Source organism: Paramormyrops kingsleyae, chromosome 11 (genome assembly GCF_048594095.1).
Source record: "Paramormyrops kingsleyae isolate MSU_618 chromosome 11, PKINGS_0.4, whole genome shotgun sequence".
Taxonomy (NCBI): domain Eukaryota; kingdom Metazoa; phylum Chordata; class Actinopteri; order Osteoglossiformes; family Mormyridae; genus Paramormyrops; species Paramormyrops kingsleyae.
The window spans coordinates 3608806-3630296 of record NC_132807.1 but is presented as its reverse complement, the minus strand read 5'-3'; the positions used below and the strand labels follow the sequence as shown (position 1 = coordinate 3630296).

At 47.8% G+C, this 21491-nt stretch overlaps 1 protein-coding gene across 1 annotated transcript in view; it reads right to left on the bottom strand.

Moving 5' to 3' along the window:
* The window catches only part of LOC111859386 (FERM domain-containing protein 5-like), a 46780-nt gene that overhangs the window by 25092 nt on the left and 197 nt on the right, over positions 1 to 21491 (bottom strand). Inside the window, exon 2 of the mRNA XM_072717846.1 lies at positions 21309 to 21438. Coding sequence (XP_072573947.1) covers positions 21309 to 21410 — 102 coding nt within the window. The 5' untranslated portion in view covers positions 21411 to 21438. The remainder of the gene's footprint in view (positions 1 to 21308; positions 21439 to 21491) is intronic.

Here is a 21491-nt window from a genome sequence, read left to right as displayed (position 1 = left end):
AAACATCATTAAGACAAAGCTATTTGCAGGAATTCTGAACACCAATAAAGAGCGACATCTGCACCTTCAGCAGAGGCCGAGGCTGCGGCTCACAGCAACGACCAGCGGTGCCCCTGGAGCAGGCCGACACGTCACCCACAGCCATCAGGGCGACAACAAAGAGGACCTACTGTATTTTCCAGTTCCAGGGGATCCTGTATGATGGCTCTGTGCTGGGAAGTGATGTCACACAGAAGGGTTCGGCGTGCCGAAACAAAGGGCCGCTTCAATGAGTCACAATGCTGCGAGCGCTCACACACTGTCCCCTCTGATAACTGCCCAAGGACGCCGCTGCTCTTGGCTCATTAAATCGGGGGAGACAAGGCAACCCCAGCAACACGCAACGCGATTTGTCATCCGCTTCCGAACATTAAGCCTCTCCCAAATCTCGATTATGCGACGTCAGCAGCACAGAAGTTACCCACGCCTCAGCAGACAGTGAAATGCAGCAATCTGACAGCGGGAGCACAGGCTGCGCTACTAGCCAGCTAACTCTTTATCATTAAGGGCCTAACTGCCGGTAATTAACTGCGAATCAATTACTATTGGTCAGAAAGGTCCCCCGTTAGGTAATAAAACGGGACTCAACCATAACGATGCCGTTTGTCCAGAACCTTCCGTCTTCTGTCTTAAGTGTTCCCAAAGGCATGTTCATTCTTACAATATTGAGTCCATTTGTCTTGTTGCTGGTTGTCTTCTTCCTCTGTTACCTCCAGCTTTTCCAAGAATGAATCCTTGTCCAGTGTTTTAGGTCTTCTTGTAACATGCCCGAAACAGAACAGTTTCAAACTTATCATTTATGCTTCACGAGAAAATTCGGGAAGAATCTGCTTGTTGGGTTTCCTTCCAATCTGTGTTATTCTTAAAAGCCTTGACCAGCAGCAGAGTTCCAAGTCACTGCTCACCTTCTGGTCCTGATTCTTCATGGTCCAGCTTTCACATCCATAGGATCACAGAAATTCCAATCCCATGTCTGAGAGATTAGTCTAGATCAGTGTTTCCCAACCTGCTCTTCAGGAACCCACAGTCAGTGCATGTTTTTGCTCCCTCCAAGCTCCTTGTCAGACAGTCTACATTTTTGATAGGGAGCTGGGAGGAGCAAAAACATGGACTGTCTGCAGGTCCCCAAGAAATACTGGCCCAGATCCTTCATTGCAGTTTCGCTCTTGGCCATCTCTAGCTGCTAGCTTGTTTTTTTGTTCAGTGGAGACGTCTACAACCTGTGTCCTCATCTACAAAACAGAGTAGCAATGTCTCTTAAAAAAAAATTAACAAGCCAAAGACACTGATATTAATGGTGCAGTAGGATGAAAACTTGTGTTACATCGTTCATCATACATCAGAATCTATTTCTTAATGTTCATCTGTATAATGGAGCCTGAATGTGTGGTTCTGGGGATTTTAAAAATAACAGTAAATAAATGGTGATAAAAGTATCACAAAGCTTGTCCAAAGAAAGAGTGAATCGGGTATTACAAAGTACCCCTGGATGAAAATGATTCCTAGTCTCTGTCTGCCATGGGGACCCCAACAGGAGGCGAAAGCTGTAGGCGAAGCAGCTCCTCACCCGACAGCAGGAGAGGAGCGTCACCAAGAAAATTAAAGCTTAAATTATTGAGAAGTACTAAAAAGAAGGTTATCAAGAATATGCTGAAGGCCGACTCTCATTTATACACCTTCTCATCGGTCTAAGTTTAATTTTCCAGTTGAATAACAGGAATACAAACCAGACCGTGAAGTCAGAACCATGGAACATTCCAGAGTACAGTCCACAGACACGCAGTTTGGTACAGTCCACAGATATGCAGTTTGGTACAGTCCACAGACATGCTGATAGGCTAACTGGTGCTGCCCATAGAGTGCCATTGTGTGTGTGTGTGTGTGTGTGTGTGTGTGTGTGTGTGTGTGTGTGTGTGTGTGTGTGTGTGTCCATGTGTGTGTCCTGTGATGGACTACCATCCCATGCTGGATGTACCTCAGCTTTATGTCCCGGAGAGATGGATATTTATCCATGGAACTTGCCAGGCTCCCAGTTCTTCAGAGAAATCTTTAATCTGGGCCAATGAACATATTTTTCTAGCTATTGTTGCTGCCTTTTCACTACAGGAGAGAAGAACAGCCTAGAACAATAATTCACTGTGTAGGACAGAGAGCTGACTCTGCACAGGGAACTGAAAAACTTTATAACAGTAATTACTGTTCTGTCTGCTCGAAATGTTATTAACTATGTTAGTCTCTAATTGACTCATTACTTCTAAACAAATTAAGGACTTTGTTTGGAAGGATGTTACATAAAACAAATTAATCTGCAAGGACAACAGGGGGCGCTGTGCCTCGCTCACCATGGGTTGTGTGACAAACTGCTGATGGTAGACCACACCTGTGCATGTGCATGTGCATGTCTGTGCCTTTTGACACACTCCACCTGACGTGCACAGCGCACTGAGACACACTCGATCCCCATGGCCCTACGAAGGTAATAGGCACCATTTCAAGACGAGTTATCAACTCGTGTGTTTTTATTTTTTATCCACCCTCAGACAAACCCCGCAATGTAAATTTATATTCTGCCTCATCCTGGACCTTCTGGGTCAATCTGTTCACATGCATTTGGACCATTTAAAGAAACACAAATGGAGACAGAACCTTCGATCTAAAATCATTTCAGAGAGCAGAAGGATTTAACCAAGAGTGTATCACGTTCCTGAGAAAAGCGAGGGGTCACTGCAGGGCTGATATCTCACTGATCACTCCGCATCCGTATATCCTACAATATCACAGAGGGCTGGAAGCCAACAATGCAAGAGCGCCTCCATCTGGGACGGAACAGACATTACAGGATATCACCCTGAAGGGTGGCCTCTTTTTCCCAAGGACAGCCAGCTCGAACACGGCCCACTTTCATGCATCCCATCATCCTCCACGGGATATGCAGAGGGAGTCTGAGTGGGAGGTGCCCTGAGCATCATGGGCGGATCCTCAACACCCCCCGGACTGAAGTCACCAGGCATGTTCATTTTTAAGCTGCTCCACGCGGGGGGGGGGGGGGTTAGAAAGGGCCCCCGTGGGACTGTTTGGCTTTGCTCTCCCTCAGGGTCACTGGAAAGAAGCAAGAGCCAAGAGGAGAATGATAGGAACTGGCAGTTGAGGTGGATAGTTCAGTCCATAAAGTTAAAATCCAGACCAAGATTTTGCTTCAACCAACTTGAGTGACTGTGATTCTTTATACTCAACTGGTTGGTTGAAGCAACGTTTTGGTCTGGATTTTTACCTTCTGGACAGGAACTTTCCACCTCTGGTTGGAATTGCCCCTTAGAAAAAGGAGTACTTTCTGTGTACAGTAAGAAGCTGGTCAGTGATGTCTCCAGCCCAAGGTTCGCAGGAGACCCGAATCAGCTCCTACAGGCCATGCGGCCGAGAGCACCAGGCCCGTCAAAGCTGGCCCACGGGCCACATGTCTATGGAAATATGCAGCCCAATCACCTTCTGCCTGACACTGAAGAAGGGCTTCAAAACAAAGAAAAGCAACGTAGACAGCGTATTGGGTAACGGCAATGTAACACTCAGCATTTTGGACACATCGCTAAACCCTGACTGCTGTGCTTCTGTGGGGGGAGGGAGGGACTTCAGCAGCTCAGATGAGGGTGAAGGTCAAGGGGGACGACCATCCCTGACTTGCTAAAACATGAAACATGGGGGGGGGGAATCAATCTCGCCCTACTGAATCAAATTACATTTCCTGGTTTTAACGAATTGATCAATGTCAGGGCGGCTTAAGGAAATCTGATGGAGTAGATCCTGTATAAGACATCGCGATGAAAACGGACAGACGGCACATTGTTACTGGACAAAACCACAAAGCTGAGGGTCTGTCCACGGCCACGGACGTCACAGGAAGGAACAGAGGGCGCCAGCGACGGGATCGCTGGGCAGCCCAGCCCCGCGTCTCTCCGGCGCGGGAAGAGGAAGGGGCGGGGCGAATGTCATTCACCAGCAGAACGAGTCAGCTGCCCAAAAAGCAGGGCGTTTTAATTTGCTAAAAAACCATCTGGAAAAAAATAAATAAAATTCCAAAGCCTTCAGAGAAACTAATCAAGTCGGTTCTCTAACCGTGGAAATGAAATGAGCTCCCAGGGCAGCCTTAGATAATATTTGGTAGGGAAATAGGCTGTGTGGAAACAAAGGCTGATGCAGATTACAGAAGCCTCTCTGAGACGGGCAATCGTGTCATTCGGCAGCAGGTGATGTGCGGGAAAGGTGAACATCTGCGTAGAGAGCGAAGATTTACAGCTGCCGAGAGCTTTGCCGTTACCAGGGAGCTGAACACAAGAACCAGGTAAAATGACGCAAATCTGGTTCAAAAGCCAGAAAACTGCAAGCTTCACCCCCCCCCCCCCTCACACACACACACACACACACACACAAACATTAATGACTGGCCTCCATGGTGAAGTCACACTGGTTTAGACACCTCTGGGCAGTTACCAAGAAATATCAGCAGGCCAGCCTTTCTTTAAGCCGGAAGAAAAGGTTTAGTGTGTAACACTGACTGTGAATCGCGAGGATGTGAGGTTCTCTGACATCATTGAAGTGATGAATGTCAGGTGACTCATCGCCACGGCGACTTGAGGATGACAAGTGCTCTCCGTGAACTTTCCATCACCCTATCCAGCCCGGGCGCTGGGCAGCCAGACAGCCAATCATAGCGTTGCACAGCTGTAAATGGTTAAACGGCACGGAGAGCTGCGGTCAGCAGGACTCGACACCTTAAAACACCTCAGCAGGCCTGAGAAATTCACAGCACAGTAAAAAGAGGAGCCGGTTCAAAGATGATAACCATTAAACATGCTCATTAAATCACCTGAAGAAATGGCCTCTTTGACAAAAATAACACAGTTTAAAACATATAATCAATATCCGAGAAGCATCTGATGGTTGTCCTTTATGTACGGGGCAGAGGCGAAGTGTGTGGTTTAACTGAGCTCAGATCAGTTCACCTTTCTGTTATACATGACACTGGCTGATCACCTCCCTGTCAAAGGAAACCCAATCAGAGGGCAGATTTCACTATGAACTACCCTTCTTCTCACTGAAGTGAGTTTAGCTCGGCCTTCGCTCCGTTTCAAGCCTTCGTTTGACTTCTGTTCTTCCTCATAACCAGCATTTCTGCAGTTTGTGCTCCGGCTGATCGGGATGAGTATGAAGCAGAAGAGCAGCACCCAGCAGAATCACATGCAAAGAGTCAGTCCATCTAGCGTCCCAGCATCAGCTACGGGAGGCAAACCGTGATGGAGGAAGATTCCTTTTATACACTGTTCATTTTATGCTTTGGTCTCTCATCTTCAGAAATCAGGACCAGGAGAAAGACAGGTTCCTTTGGGGGGAGAACCTGTACCAAAAGCGGCCCTCGATCATGATGAAGTAGGCACCCAGATGGGAGTTATGAGAATACATCCGGCTTGTCCTGCTTGTACCTGGTCACCTTCAGCCACGATGCTGACAAGGGACTTTCTCAAGGTTGAAGTGGCCAGTAGCTCACACCTTCTAGTTTGTCTGGACGAACCTGAGCTGCAGATGATCCATGTCTGTTCACTCGCTGCTCTGCTGAAGCACCTCTTACTCTGAATGAGACTGGTGGCTTCTTGCAGAGACGCTTCCTGCCACCCCCTTATTTTTTTTATTTTTTTTTACAGAGGTTTCAAATTAAAATCGGCCAAAGTTCGGTCTATAGCTAAAAGCACCAGGATTTATCTGCCAAAGTGAGTAGAAAGAATCCTGCTAGGACTTAAATGCAACCCAGGGCTAAACCAGGGTGAGGTTGGCAAAGCATCAGTCACTCGGGGACAGGAAGAGCTTTGTGGGGGCTCAAGTCGGCTGACTTTACTGCGCGTACATTATTACTGCCTCCTTTCTCTGCGTATCCCAGGACAAGAGGAATCAGCTTCAAAACTTCTCAGAAGGATCTAAGCTCAACGTGGTGACCAGACGTTCGTCCTTAAAGCCGAACAGCACGCCAATGCAGCGGAACGCGTGGTTAGGCGTGTCAGCGAGATTTGGTTAGGAAAAACTAGTGGGTCGAAGACCCACGGAGACCCGCCCTGAGGGCCTTCAACCAGCAAAGTGCTTCTGGATGCACTGAGTAATCAATAATCAGCAATCAGTCACGCACACATACAGAGCGCCCGGGACAGCACAGTGCACGACCCCTAAACATCGGGGCGTTGATGTACCAAACAGCATGTGGGAAATGCCGATCTCGGGAAGATTCCGAGGACAGCGGGAATTGCTAAAACAGCCATGGCCTGCGACAAAAGCTCCGGGAATAAGGTTTAGTGTGCAGAGTCGAGCGTTTTGGACCAGTCCCAGAGGACAGCCGGGGCCTCTCTCATTCCTGTCACAGACCCCAATCCGTGCCGTCTCCGGGGGGTTGGGGGTGGAGCCGTGCACCAGGGGTGAAGGATGGGGGACAGACGTGCATTTCAGCCTGAAATACATTCTGACACTAAGAGCTCTGGGCTTCACCAGGCAGCCTAACAACCAGACAGACACACACCAGGGGCAATAAGAGCACTGACACCACAATTATAATGCACACACACAAATACTGCACACACACAAGCTTACAGACAGGCTGCCGCTGTCCTGACGTAGATGTTCATTTACCCCGGTAAAGGACACCGGATTCCGTGCCAGGATGCTGTGTTTGGTACCTGGCTTTGCATATTCCCTAAGGGATCGTAAGCAGGAAGCCAGTACAGGCCAGGCGCTAAGCCAGGGAGCAGCCCGCAGTGAGAACCGGAGGCTCACATGCATCTAGCTCCTTGCTAAACATCAGTTGGGCAGGTGCAGCTTCTCGAGCAAACTGAGCGCTGGTCACGTGTGCGGTAAGCAGCTCTCACCCGAACATGCTGGCAGTCGAGCTGCAAGGCACTTACTGTACACATCACACGCAGCCCGTCGTTCTCCAGACTCAGAGGATTTCTATCACTGGTGCCAGACAGGTGCAGCCCTCAAAGTGCTCTCAGGAGCACTACCGAAGCGAAAGAACCTTTCGTAGAAGATTAAATACCCAGCCATGACAGTGGTAAAGTCAGTCAGGCTTGAATGACTGCCGATCCACTTGGAAAAGTGGGAACGACTGGGGATTTGCTTGAAAAAGTATAATAAAAGAAATTTTCCCAAGTTTTCCCACAAATTTTCAGCAAAAGCTGAGCTCATCATGCAAACAGAGAGGCCCGATAAACAATGTCCCACGTGAGCTGATCCTAAATCGGACGCCTCCCTGCCGTGAAACCCGATCCGTCAGCCGCGGTTTTGTCTTCCCTCTCCCTTTCGCCTCCCTGGTGTCACCCAGCAGCACCGCTCAGATAGGACTCAGCCACCCCCCAGATCTGCCGTCCTGCTCTGTGTCATGGCCTCTTGTCCTCCAGAAGCGGCGATCCGGAGGTGGGCTTCAGCTCCGGCTGCACTGCATCACACCCCTCTGTCAGCCCATTCCTGAACTTTTAATCTTGTAACCTGGAACCACAGCGGCTTCGCATGTGGACATGCTGGTCTTTATCTGCCCAGTTCACAGACCACCAGGCCGCATTGGGCCAAGTTTCATAAAGGTCTTCCAAGACTACAGACAACTCCTACCACATCCACTAAAAATGCTCAGCTGTCAGGTCAGGCCCTAAACACTTAAAGACAACCTAAGAACTTCAGGGTCTAAAGAGGCAGGAGGGCGACAGACAGGGGGAAAGACAGGAGTCAGCTGACCTGCAAACATCACATGACTAGCTGAAATGCAGACAAACATTCCTTCGTTTACTGGAGTGCCAATCACCGTGCCTACAGCCTGCTGGATATTCCTACACATAAACCTACACATAAACATCACAGAGAAACAGATACTGCTGCATTCTACATTCATTAAATGGTCTCGGGAAGCATAGGAGCCAAAGTTCTACACTAGCATTGAAAAATCTAGCAAAGTTGTGTAATCAGGCGCATGCTGCGCAGAGAGGCCCAGCAGCCAGATGAAGGCCCAGAAAAGGCTCTTTAAACACGTGGACGGCAGCAAACTCCTGGGAGGGAGGCTACAGCCAGCCACTGACAGTGATTAAAAAGCACTAGTTATTAACAGATAATTTAAGATCTCACCTTGCCCCAGGCAGGAGCCAAACTAGGCTGAGGTCTCAGTATCTGCGATGGTTTCTTTTTTAAATGTTTTTCTCCTACATGTTCCACTTTAAAGTGTTAATCTAGTTCAGTTACACAGGACAGGGTGCGGATGGGTAATGACCACCTGGAAATATCAGAGATATTGATCTCTCCAGGAATGCTCTCCCTGGACCACCCACCATGGATGACAGATCCTGAGTGACCTCCATGGCAAAGGGTTCGATCTGTGTGTGACTTATGGAAAATCATAAGCAAATACGAGAAGGTCTGAAGCCGACATGATAATTTGTCACGCCAGGGTTTTCACATGGACGCTCAGATCTCCAAGGTAACAGTCTGGGTCCGGGTTGCGTGTTCCTGCCACAGAGATCTGCGTGTGTGGTGGTTGAGTGCTCAACGCAGGCAGGTTTCCTCCCATATTCCAAAACAATACCCTGCTTCTGTTTTGAAGAACATCTCAAGAACGTTTCGGCCCTACCTGGTTCAGCTCTGACCAGCCATTTATGGTGTCTTAGGAACATACATTATATTCTAAGCTAGATGGGGGGGGGCACAGTGCCTAGCACTGTTGCCTTTTACCTCTAGGACCAGCATTCGAGTGTCCACCATAGGTCCGTGTGTAGAGTTTGCATGGTCTCCCCGTGTCATCATGAGGTTCCAATTTCCCCCCACAGTCAGAACACAAGATGAAGTTAATTGGAGTTACTAAATTCAAGCTGGTGCAGGTGTGAGTGACTGATGTGTGAGTGTGCTTTGCGATGGGTTGGCGCCCCATCCTGGGTTGTCCCATTCCTTGTTCCACACAGACAATCCTTTTAGAAAAGGAAAAGCCATTGCATCCGGCATGTGGGATCAGGACGGGGGTCTTGGGGAAAAAGCCGGCGTCCCCGAGAAGTCAGTACAAAAAGCCCACCCTCCCGTTGCCAAGGCACCCTAATTATTACTGCATCTATGCGTTAATGGTCTCACGTGCTACTGAGTGGGCTTCCATGACTGGAAATGACCCTTTACAGGGAAGAGAAGACACACACACACAATACAGCTGGAAACACAAATCACTTCAGGATGACTCACAACCAATCTACTCTATTAGATTTACTCTGAGTCCAAATCCATAAATTACATCGTAGGGTACAAACCTAAAGTCGGTAACTGAATAATTGAGAACTCAGTTGTAAAAATGAACTGACATGGGCTGTAACTACTCGAGAGAGCCTTCCGGAAAAGTCATTTTGCCTCATATCGGCTTTTGGCTTAAAGGTGCCTACGGCTGACTACAAATTCCTCACAAAAGAACTTTAATGGTCGTGCCTATAAAGTCGCAAAGTGCAACTTCATGCCGGTTGTAGAAAAGCACATAAATAAGTTAGTTTTTATTCCAGTCTGAGTTACAGGTGCTGCTACAGGTGAGACAGCCAGAGCACAGAAGTGCTCAGCTGACCATCTCCACTCGACAGCTTTCATTATTCATCACGTTTTTACTTATTTATTCTTCAAAAAACAACCCTGCTTTTCACACAATAGAGTAAGAATTGAAGCATGTAATCCTGGGTATGAGGAATGTTCCATGTTACCCCACATCAGAATAAACAGATGCAGCTCCGTACCCTTCATGTTTTATAGAACTCATTGTTCTGTGGAGCAACAGGCCTCAATGTGAACTTCAGTCAGTCAAATCGCTTTTGCCTCACATGGTGCAGTCATTCACGGTCGGACCGCCGTTTCCTCACACGGTGCAGTCATTCACGGTCAAACCGCCGTTTCCTGACATGGTGCAGTCATTCATGATTAGACCGCTGTTTCCTCACACGGTGCAGTCATTCACGGTCGGACCGCCGTTTCCTCACACGGTGCAGTCATTCACGGTCAGACCGCCGTTTCCTGACATGGTGCAGTCATTCATGATTAGACCGCTGTTTCCTCACACGGTGCAGTCATTCACGGTCGGACCGCCGTTTCCTCATACGGTGCAGTCATTCACGGTCGGACCGCCATTTCCTGACACGGTGCAGTCATTCACGGTCAGACCGCCGTTTCCTGACACAGTGCAGTCATTCACGGTCAGACCGCCGTTTCCTGACATGGTGCAGTCATTCACGGTCAGACCGCCGTTTCCTCACACGGTGCAGTCATTCACGGTCGGACCGCCATTTCCTGACACGGTGCAGTCATTCACGGTCAGACCGCCGTTTCCTGACACGGTGCAGTCATTCACGGTCAGACCGCCGTTTCCTGACATGGTGCAGTCATTCACGGTCAGACCGCCGTTTCCTCACACGGTGCAGTCATTCACGGTCAGACCGCCGTTTCCTCACACGGTGCAGTCATTCACGGTCAGACCGCCGTTTCCTGACACGGTGCAGTCATTCACGGTCGGACCGCTTTTTTTCCCCAGCCCATTGTAGTCATTCACAGTTGAACTATTTTTTCCCCACATGGTGCAGTCAATGACAGTTGAACCGCTTTTTTCCCTATGAGGTGTGATCTTTCATGGTCGGCCCGCTTCTTTCTCTACACCAGGCATGAAAAGGACCACAGTCATTGTGACGGCAGTCCTTTGGGCTGTGCAGAAATCATTCGGACTGGAAGACGCAGCCATTAATAACAGAAGACCGTCAAAGCCTGAAGACTGAGCACGCCTGGGGGACGCCACCGCGGTTGAGAGGAACGCAGTACTGGTTTCGTAGAGCTGATCTGCCCAGCAACAATCAGCGATGGTACAGATACTGTATGAGCCCCAGCATTTGTTCATCTTTACTCAAGCAACCATGGGAAGGGCAGAGAAAAGCGGCAAACATCATGCAGACGGAGTAAACATCTGCCCTCTGATTCACATCATGAACGAGGAAGGCTACCCCCCCGCCCCCCCAGTATAAGGTGACAGCTGAGTGATCTATGGGATTACAATAGAATATCACACATTTCTGGATGGCATATATCTCAGTATTATGGAATAGCAAAGGCTTTGTCCCTGGACTTCATAGAGGAGACTGGAGAAAGATAAGACAGAGCCTACAGGAAAGGGATGGGGGCGGGGGGGGGGGGGGTCACATGGGAAGACCCTTATGCACCATAGCACAGACCGCGGGTCTGGAAAGGCCCGGAAATCACCAGCAGCCATCACCATAAGCCAGCCAGTTCACTTCTCCCTGACCCATCTACTCAGTCCAACATCCAATCATGCAATTAGGGAAGGATCTGGTACCTAAAACAACCCTCAGTGTCTCAGGGCCTCAGCCAAAGGGGTAAATTCCCTGAATCCATCTGAAAGCTATCAAATGTAGCGCCACCTGATGGTCTGGTGTGTAAACTACTTAGGGAATGCAGATCTGATGTGAAGATGGTGCCTCATTGGATACTCTCACACATCTGGGGGTTGGGTGTTTGAAATTCCACCCCTGCAGTTCTCCCTCTGTTATGTGGGGTTTCCTTTCACTCCCGAAAACACCTGATTAAGCAAAACGCTATCTCTAAATAGCCCACATGTCCAGAGTGTCCCCTGCACTGTGCCCTGTGCTTCAGGGGACGGCCTCCAGGCTCTCCGTAACCCTGTACCGGACGAGCGGCCATGGAAGATGGCTAATCGCTCCCAGGTCAGAGCGAGCCCTGACTCTCCTTCATCCACATCTCCAGAGTGTGGGGACCGCCAGCGTGACAGGCCAGACGGGCGGACGTCACGTTAATAGATGGCATTTCCCCCAGAATCCCCCAGTGCAGCTGGAATGGGGCAAACAGGCAGCAGGGCACACAGGTGTTCATGAGCAGAACAGCACAGCACGAACACCCACCGTGTTTCAGACAACAAGCAGCCGACAGCACAGCCATATTGCAGGAAGCACCATCCCTGTTTATCACGCACAGCGCTTATCCCATCCACAGTGCAGGACCTGGGATGGGAGCCAAACACTGTCACACAGTGATGGACACGTACGTCGCTTTCTGGAGCAAAAACGCCCAGTACTTTCGGATCCCGATCTGACATCCTTTAGTGACACGTCTGTGACATGTGGACCGCAGGCACAATTACTGAGAACAGATAGACTCTTCTCAGTTTTCAAAATTCACCCCAAACGTGATCAGGAATTATAATGACAGATGGCAGCAGTCTGTGGCTCTGTGGGTTAAGACTGAACAGTAAGTCAAAGGTTATATGTTCAAATCCCATGGCCAGCAGAGTGATTTCTCCACTGGGCCCCTAAAAACGGCCCATAACCCTAATCGATCTGCTTTCTCACTTGTACTTTACTTCGGAAAAAAGCATTTTCTAAATAAATAAATGTAAGGATTCACGCTGGCAGAGCCTGTATGTCACAAAGACCACAAGACTCACAAGTAGTCAAGGCAATAGTGAAATAACTGATCTGAGATCAGCCATGCTCCCAGAGCCAAGCTGCATCAGGTAAAACCGAATAACCTCTCAGCAGAAGCACTAACAGGTGCCAGTCAGATTCACAGCTGATACCCAGATTAGACTGCAGTTCAAAGGCAAATATTATTAGATTAATGGTTTGTATCAATGTTGCCAAAACAGAAACAGAGGCAGTTGTACTGTAGACATCATCTTCCTCCTCACATATTGAAAGATTATCTCTCGGGGACGGAGAAGCAGGAAATCCTCCCCACATGGGGTCCAGACCACGGCAAAAGGACGTCAAGAGATTACGCAGAGGGCCCCGCCCTTCCGGTTCGGAGCAAACCTTTTCTGCCCTTTCCTGCACTTGGAAACATCTACTCCGGTACAAGTGTTGCTCTGGCGTCACCGTAGAAACGGCAGAACGCCTGGCACCACGCTTAGTTATGACCCACTTCCCCACATCTCCACGGTCACCTAGGAGACAGCCTGCCGAGCAGAGCACGCGGTTTCCCTTCAGGAACACAGAGAGCTTCAGTGGCACGTCGTCCAGCCGGCTTCCGGCCGGCCCCGGATCAGCCGGAAAGGACAGGGGGCACCAGACCCACGTGCGTCTGATGGGTGAAACTATGGCGTGAAATACTTCACCTTAGCTGCAGATCTGTGTAAAGCACCACCCAGGTTTTGCATAAAGTAGGGATGCACCGATACTGAGAGCACGCTCATGTCCACGTGACACTGTGCTGGTGCCTATAAGCCAGGGGCGGGTTTTTTTCTCCCTAAAGGGCCAGCGTGTGTGCAGAATTTTGGATAACCTTTAGGTCAGCTGTTCAAACCCAGGTGTGAGGACTCTTCAGCCAATCAGTCCTCTAATTACTAATATAATTAGGGAGTCGCAGCGAAAACCCGCAAACACAGCGTCCCTTTCTGGATAAGACTGGCCACCCCTGCTATAATCAATACCATGTAATGACATCATTACCAAGCAAAATAAGCGGAACAAAATTTCTGCAGCATGGAAATACTTCAAAGTTAACAATGAAATCCACTGTTTATTTTTGAACTGTTTATTATTATTGATTAGTAGAATACCTGTATGTCATTTTGATCAGGTCTTCACATTTTTTTTTTGGCAAAAAATTGGTGCTGCAGTGGTGGGGGGGGGGGAGTGGGGGGGGTTCCAATACTATCGTTCATCCCGATATTTTTATGCTGAAATATTGCATATTATTTTTTAGGCATCACACAGCCCTAATCAGTATCCGTATCGGTGAGTATCGGTACTCGTACCTGGTCTGAAAAAAATGGTACCGGTGCATCCCTAATAAAAAGGAACCGATGTGAGGGGCCCGACTGGCTCTGTGAGGAGGAGCATTTGGGGAAATGGAAAAGCCACAACCTGCACACAATCTACCAACCCCAAAAACACTCTTTAAATGATGCTGGATAATAAACCCGCGCAGAGAATTCAGTCACTCGGGTATTGAATTAACTTCACCGTAAATGTGGGAGAGCTGGGAGAGACAAAAAGAATGTTCCAGGCTAACCAGGTATACAAGAGCTCGCCGGCCAGTTTGCTGCTCTCCGCCAGTGCAGTGAAATTTCTCACATTAATGCATCTTTCTGCAGTGAAGAGACACGTCTTTCAGAAAGTCAGCAGTACTGCTGCTGTGAGCGCCTGTCAAAGACACACCCCAATTTTATTCTATATTAAGCCTGAGCAGTTAAAATAAATCTCTTTAAAAGGCCAGCAAGCCGCCAAGGATTACTGTGAAGGATACACACCCATGTGTTAGGGTCATTAATATTAATGTTTTAATTTCTCACGTACCATTAACTTTAGGGTTAGGGTCAGACACTTGACAGGTCACAGCACACGGTGCACTAGTGTATGGCTGGGGGAGGGGGTGGGGGGGTAAATGGCATCTTAAGTATACCCAAGGGCCCGTTCGCCACTGGAGGCCGCGTTTCTGCCACTGGCTGTATACGTCCTCACTGCAGAGCCGTAATCACAAAGTGGTTGTTTCACACCCACTAAATCACGCTGGAAACACACACCTGCCCCCCACTGCCCCCAGACCCCCGGCAACAACCCCCAGCCCCAAGTGGGGATCTGCTCTAACTACAGCACCATAATCTGAGCTGCAGGTCAGCAGGAGCCTTTGGGGCCGTTTGATCACTTAACTGGAAAAACGGCTGTATCACAGTCCACTGTGCGCCGTAATTGTGGCCACGCTGATGTAATGAGGCTTGGACTCAGCATCAAGCTGCAGAGAGGCAGGAACGCTGAGATTCGAGGGGAACGCTGGAACTGGCACGGCTGTTAAGTGGATAAGTGAAACAGTGCCGCTCATAATGAAAGCAGATCCGCAGGGAATGACTGAGAGCGGGAACGCCTCAGAGAGAGTGACCCAGTTCACGCTCACACTCTGCCAGGGTGTGCTGAGATCTCACAGCCTGGGGAAAGGACATTAGTGAGGACTGTGACCCCCACCTTCAAAGGGGAAAGCTGACCTCCCCTCCCTGCCCCCTCACTGGCTTCTGGAACTATCTGATGGGCCACAACATCCTACAACCAGCCACCCACAAATTAACATTCTCCAAATTATTCCTTCCTTCCAAGCATCCATCGGTTTTCTATATCCAGTTGTCCAATGCAGGTTTGCGGGAGGCCTGGAGCCTATCCTGCAAGCTAAGGCAGGGAACAAGTGAGGGTGGGGCACCAATGCATCACATCTACAAATTATTCTCCAAATACATTCTTTCTTGAAAGTCGAACAAATTTTCTATCCCACCTCGATAGAGGCGCAGGGATTGCTGGGATTGCTGCGAGGATTGCTGGGATTGCTGCGATTGCTGCGAGAGAGTGGTGTTGAGCTGCAGCGATTGTTTGGGATTGTTTTTTTGGAGTGTTTTGAGTGTTTGTGTGCTTTACCTGTTTACGTGGGTGGCTGTTTATTTCTATTTATTGTTCTTATTTCGGTCAGCGTGAGTGCTTGTCTGTCCTGTCTGTTAATCAACAGCGCGATTATTACCGACAGAAGAGCTGCGGGTGTCGCGTGCGCGGCGTTTTTCTGTCCGCGTTTAAACTCCGTAACAAACACCCGCGGGGCGATTATAACTAATAACATCTAACGTCGGTATCGCTACCAAGCGTCGGAAAAGGACAGTTGCTCCTGAGCTTTGCTCGGTCGCCAGTCGGGGCCGGGAGGACATTTTCCACTTTTTTCCCGCTCCGGCAGTAGCCTGCTGTGAGGGGGTTTTTGTGGTTTTTCGACCTCCCAAGAGCAACTTCGATTTCGCCTTGTTTTTAGTTCATACTTGGTTCAGGCAGAAGTTCTTCTGGTAAGTAGTAGTAAGTTTATCAGGTTTAAAATTTTTAATAAAATAATAATAAAGTTCCGTTTTAACACAAGTAATAACTTATTTTAGTGTACTCCGCACGTTACTGCATTTATTGTTACGCAAATTAATCTTTATAGTTAAATACACTATATAAATTTACTGGGCTGGGAGTACGGGGTCATAGTGAGTTAGTTAATTATGGGGCCAGCTCAGTGTTGCGTTTGCAAGATGTTTGCCCTTCTGGACGTTAGTGTCCAGTCGGACTTCATCTGCGAGCGATGTAAGCTAGTGGACTCACTCATGGTCAAGGTTCGCGACCTTGAGGAGCAACTGGCTCGCATCCAATGCAACAGTGAGTTAGATGAGCTAGTTGATACGCCGTTTAGGGAGACGGTGTGTACGCCACTAACGGGGGGGAGGGAGAATGAAGAGCAGAGAGGTCGAGAGAGCTGGGTGACCGTAGGTCGTAGACGCAGGAAAAGGCGTACACACGTTACAGAGGCGGCATCACCTGAGGTGTCTGTGTCTAACAGGTTTCAGGTGCTTCCAGCTTTAGAGCCGGAAGGGACTGGGGAAGCAGGTGGGCCCTTGGGCACTGAGGAGCCCCCTCCCCCCAGAAAGAGGGAGGTTGTGGTAGTGGGGGATTCAATTATTAGGGGAGTAGACAGTTATGTGTGCACGCGTGATAGAGGGTCCCGTACGGTGTCTTGCCTGCCTGGTGCCCAGGTAGGAGACCTTCCAGATCGTGTGGACAAGCTTTTGGCCCCAGCTGGGGTGGATCCAGTTGTTGTGGTGCATGTTGGCACCAACGACATAGGCAAGGGTAGAAGGGCTGTTCTGCAGGATAAATTTATAGAAGTCGCCAATAAGCTTAGAAGCAGAACGTCCATGGTGGTATTTTCCGAAATACTCCCCGTGCCACGCGCAAGTGAGGCTAAGTTAGCTGAGATAAGGAGATTAAATGCGTGGCTAAAAGGATGGTGTAGGAAAGAGGGGTTTAGGTTTATGGGGCACTGGAGGACCTTCTGGAACAGGTGGGACCTGTTCAAGCCGGATGGGTTGCATCTGAACCGGAGGGGAACCAGTGTACTGGGAAGGCGTATTTGTAGAGTAGTTGAGGAATGTTTAAACTAGGGACTGGGGGGGCAGGGAGGTTAGTTAAGTATGTAACTGGGGGGAAACGGAAAGCCCAAAAAAATCATATTATAAGTAGGCACTGTAATAAGCCTACCCTTTGTTGTCTGTATTTAAACGCCAGGAGTATTAGGAATAAAATTCATGATTTAGAGGCTCTTATCTCATCGGACTCTTATGATATTATAGCAATAACTGAAACGTGGTTGAGTGATAAGGATGGACAAGAATATAATATGGATGGTTACACATTGTTCCGTAAAGACCGTATAGGTAAGAAGGGAGGTGGTGTTGCAGTATATGTAAAGGAAATCTTGCAGGCAAGGGAGCTTACTGATATAAGTAAAAGTACGGAAGCTATATGGGTAAAATTAGATGCTACAAACTCAAATAGCCTAATTGTCGGTGTTTGTTACAGAGCACCCAATGTAGCTGCTGAGGAAAGCAGATTGTTATACAGTGATATTAGGATTATGAGCAATAAAAATGATGTGGTAGTTATGGGTGATTTTAATCTACCGGGGATACAGTGGGACATTGTTGCTGGCTCTTCTGAAAATGAACTTGAGATGGTGGAATTAGTACAGGATTGTTTTTTTACTCAGTTTGTTAACACCCCTACCAGGGGAGATGCCATTCTTGATCTTGTTTTGTCTAATAACCAGGACAGGATTGGTAAATTAGATGTTTTAGAACCACTTGACAGTAGCGATCATAACATGGTTAAATTTGAGGTTAAGTTTAGTGCCCGAAGAGCAAAGTCCAAATCAAAAATATATAATGTTAGGAAGGCTAACTTCAATTGTATGAGATTAAAACTAGAAACCGTGAACTGGATGGAGTTAAATAACAAAACTGTTGAAGAGGCATGGGAATTTTTTAAAAGCACATTATTGCAAGTACAAGAGGACTTCATACCTGTTTCTAGCAAGAATAAATCTAGGAAATTGCAACCTAGGTGGTTTAATAGGGACATAAAGTATAAAGTAAGGAGGAAAAGGGCTTTGTTCCAGAGATGGAAAATAACTGATGATGACATAATAAAGCAAGAGTATCTAAATCTACAGGCTGAATTAAAAAATGACATTAGACGAGCTAAAAGGAATGTCGAAAGGAAGATCGCATTGGAGGCTAAGGATGACGTTAAAAGTTTCTTCCAGTATTTTAACTCTAAAAGAGCTCTAAAAGCTGAAATTACTAATCTGCAGGATAGTAAGGGTCTTATAATTGAAAACGACATTGACATAGTAAATGAGTTCAATGATAGTTTTGCACGGGTATTCACTGTCGAGGACACTAGTAACTTACCAGTTCTTATTACTAATTCAACATCGTCTATAACTAATATATATATAACTGAAGCTGATGTTTTGCAAAGCCTAGCTAAGCTCAAAATAAATAAATCACAGGGCCCTGATGACATCTTACCTATAGTGTTAAAAGAGATGAGGGATATTATTTGCCGACCCTTAACATTACTGTTTCAAAAATCCTTATCTGAAGGTGTGGTACCTTCTGATTGGAAGCATGCCAACATAACGCCCATTTTCAAAAAAGGGGATAGAAGTAATTTGTCAAACTATAGGCCAATCAGTCTAACTTGTATAACTGGTAAAGTTATGGAGGCTATAATCAAAGAGAAAATGGTAGATTACCTGGACTCAAATAACATTTTGAGGGATAGCCAGCATGGATTTAGGAGAGGTAGATCCTGTTTAACAAATCTGTTGGAGTTTTTTGAGGAAGCTACTCAGGAAGTTGATGATAAGAAGGCCTATGATGTCATCTATTTAGATTTCCAAAAGGCTTTTGATGTTGTTCCCCACAAGAGGCTCTCACTTAAACTCAAAGCGACAGGTATTTTAGGAACTGTAGCGACTTGGATTGATAACTGGTTAACGGATAGGAAGCAGCGAGTAGTTATAAGAGGCTCGATGTCACAGTGGGCCTGCGTTCATAGTGGGGTACCGCAGGGTTCAATTTTAGGACCACTTTTGTTCCTAATTTACATAAATGATATAGACACCAATATATACAGTAAACTGGTGAAATTTGCAGATGACACCAAGGTGGGTGGTGTAGCAGATACTGAACTAGCGGCTCAGCAGCTACAGCGGGATCTTAATTTAATTAGTGACTGGGCTGACACCTGGCAGATGAAATTTAACATAGACAAATGTAAGGTACTCCATGTAGGGAGCAGAAATATAAAGTACAGGTATTTTATGGGACCTACTGAAATAAAGGTAGCTGATTATGAGAAAGACCTTGGTGTGTATGTTGATGCTTCCATGTCTCATTCTCGCCAGTGTGGGGAAGCAATAAAAAAGGCCAATAGGATGTTGGGGTACATCTCCAGGTGTGTGGAGTTTAAGTCAAGGGAGGTAATGCTAAGATTATACAATTCCTTGGTGAGACCTCACCTAGAATATTGTGTACAGGTTTGGTCACCATATCTTAAAAAGGACATAGCGGCCTTAGAAAAGGTGCAGCGTAGGGCCACAAGAATGATTCCTGGTCTTAGAGGAATGTCATACGAGGAAAGGTTATTTGAGCTAAATCTGTTCAGCCTCAAGCAAAGGAGACTGAGGGGGGACATGATCCAGGTCTATAAGATTCTAACAGGTTTGGATGCTGTTCAACCGAATAGTTACTTCAGCATTAGTTCAAATACAAGAACTCGTGGCCATAGGTGGAAATTAGCGGGAGAACATTTCAAACTGGATTTAAGGAAGCACTTCTTTACACAGCGTGTAGTCAGAGTATGGAATAGTCTTCCTGATAACGTAGTGCAAGCTGAATCCTTGGGTTCCTTTAAATCAGAGCTAGATAAGATTTTAACAACTCTGAGCTATTAGTTAAGTTCTCCCCAAGCGAGCTCGATGGGCCGAATGGCCTCCTCTCGTTTGTATAGTTCTTATGTTCTTATGTTCTTATGTTCTTACATTTTATAATCCTTCTGTCGAGATAAGAACAAAAAGGTGAGTGTTTATTCCCAAAGGAAGTGCACTCCCATTACAAGAGAGAAAATATCAGGCTCAAACATGCTTTTGTTGTGCCTGTCTCTAGGGAAGATGTTCAGAGTTACTGATTAGGAAAGAGTGGGAAACATACTCTGCTCACAAACAGAAACCTGCACTACCACCAACACCAGCACAAACTTCCCAGCCTGGCAGTGAAAGCTTGATACCAACAACCAAACCAGCTATCCTTCTCAACAGCAGGTCTGACCAAAAACGTGCACAGATCAGTCCAAACCAGAAATAGACCCCATGGGTTATCACTGTTCGGATTAATGTTCCGAATAATAACGGATTGCTATCACTTTCTTAGATTACTGCACGCACACCGTACCGCGCTTTTACACTAACCCCAACCGGCTCATTTTACCGATATTCCGGCCAAAAGACAACACGAGGAAGCGCATCTCAATCTACGCACGTAAATATTTAATACTCTAATTATATAAACATATTTGTCCGAGAGCACGGACGCAGACGGCACTATATCACCCTGCACACTCGATCGACGCCCTTTTTACACACAGGATTCATTGCCGTCTTTCATTTCCGACGCGTTCCTGGGACTGTGACAGTTATTCCTGCTACGGGGGCACTTCGGCGTGGCCGCCAGGTCGCTATGGGGCCACGGACATACTCAGGTGCCCTGCCAACTCCCACTGAGCATAGTGCAGGGCACAATCTGATCGAGTCTGCAATAGACAAACAGGTGCATATTACATACAGTGGCCAGACACGCTTCAGTCTTACGGCCGTCGTTGCAATCCTCTTTTCGTCGCTTTATGGTTTGAAAGTGCCGGTACCTATACCAAGGTGGCTGCATCCTGTTTCATCCGATGCCTGAGCTCTCACTTACATCAAACACCAAAAATAAGACGAAAACTTCCTCCATCCTCACCGGAGAGTGCCCCAGCCAGCGGACCTACAGACACGCATCCTGCCATTGGGGCTGCAGGCTGTACCAGCAGCGCTCCTCTCCACGCCTTCCAGGTTCCCATACCTGTAGGTTGATCTCTCCGGGACTCTCAGCTCTGAATTCCAGGCGTGCCCACCCCGCTGTACCCGGTACGCAATGCAGTTAAAATTAGGGGTCCGAACCAGCATCAGAATGGTGGGAGACCTGCGGGACCCAGCGACACCGGTCCGGTCTCTTCCGACACAACAAAGGTTCAGTGCACGCCTGAGCCTGTGATCCGGGGGCTCGCAATCTCAGTAACTGTGCTGTGGGCAGGAAGATCGGGGTCGGCACTGACCTGAATGGTGCAGGTATACTCCGTGTCATCCAGGAGCCTGACAGTGCAGCTGTACTCTCTGTCCAGATTCCTGATGCTGCCGCTCCTCAGCCGACTCAACATCTTCCCCTACACGGCCGCTGCTCTGCGCCTGGGACCAGAACAATAAACTGGGCACAACATAGAAGCGAGATCACACCGAGC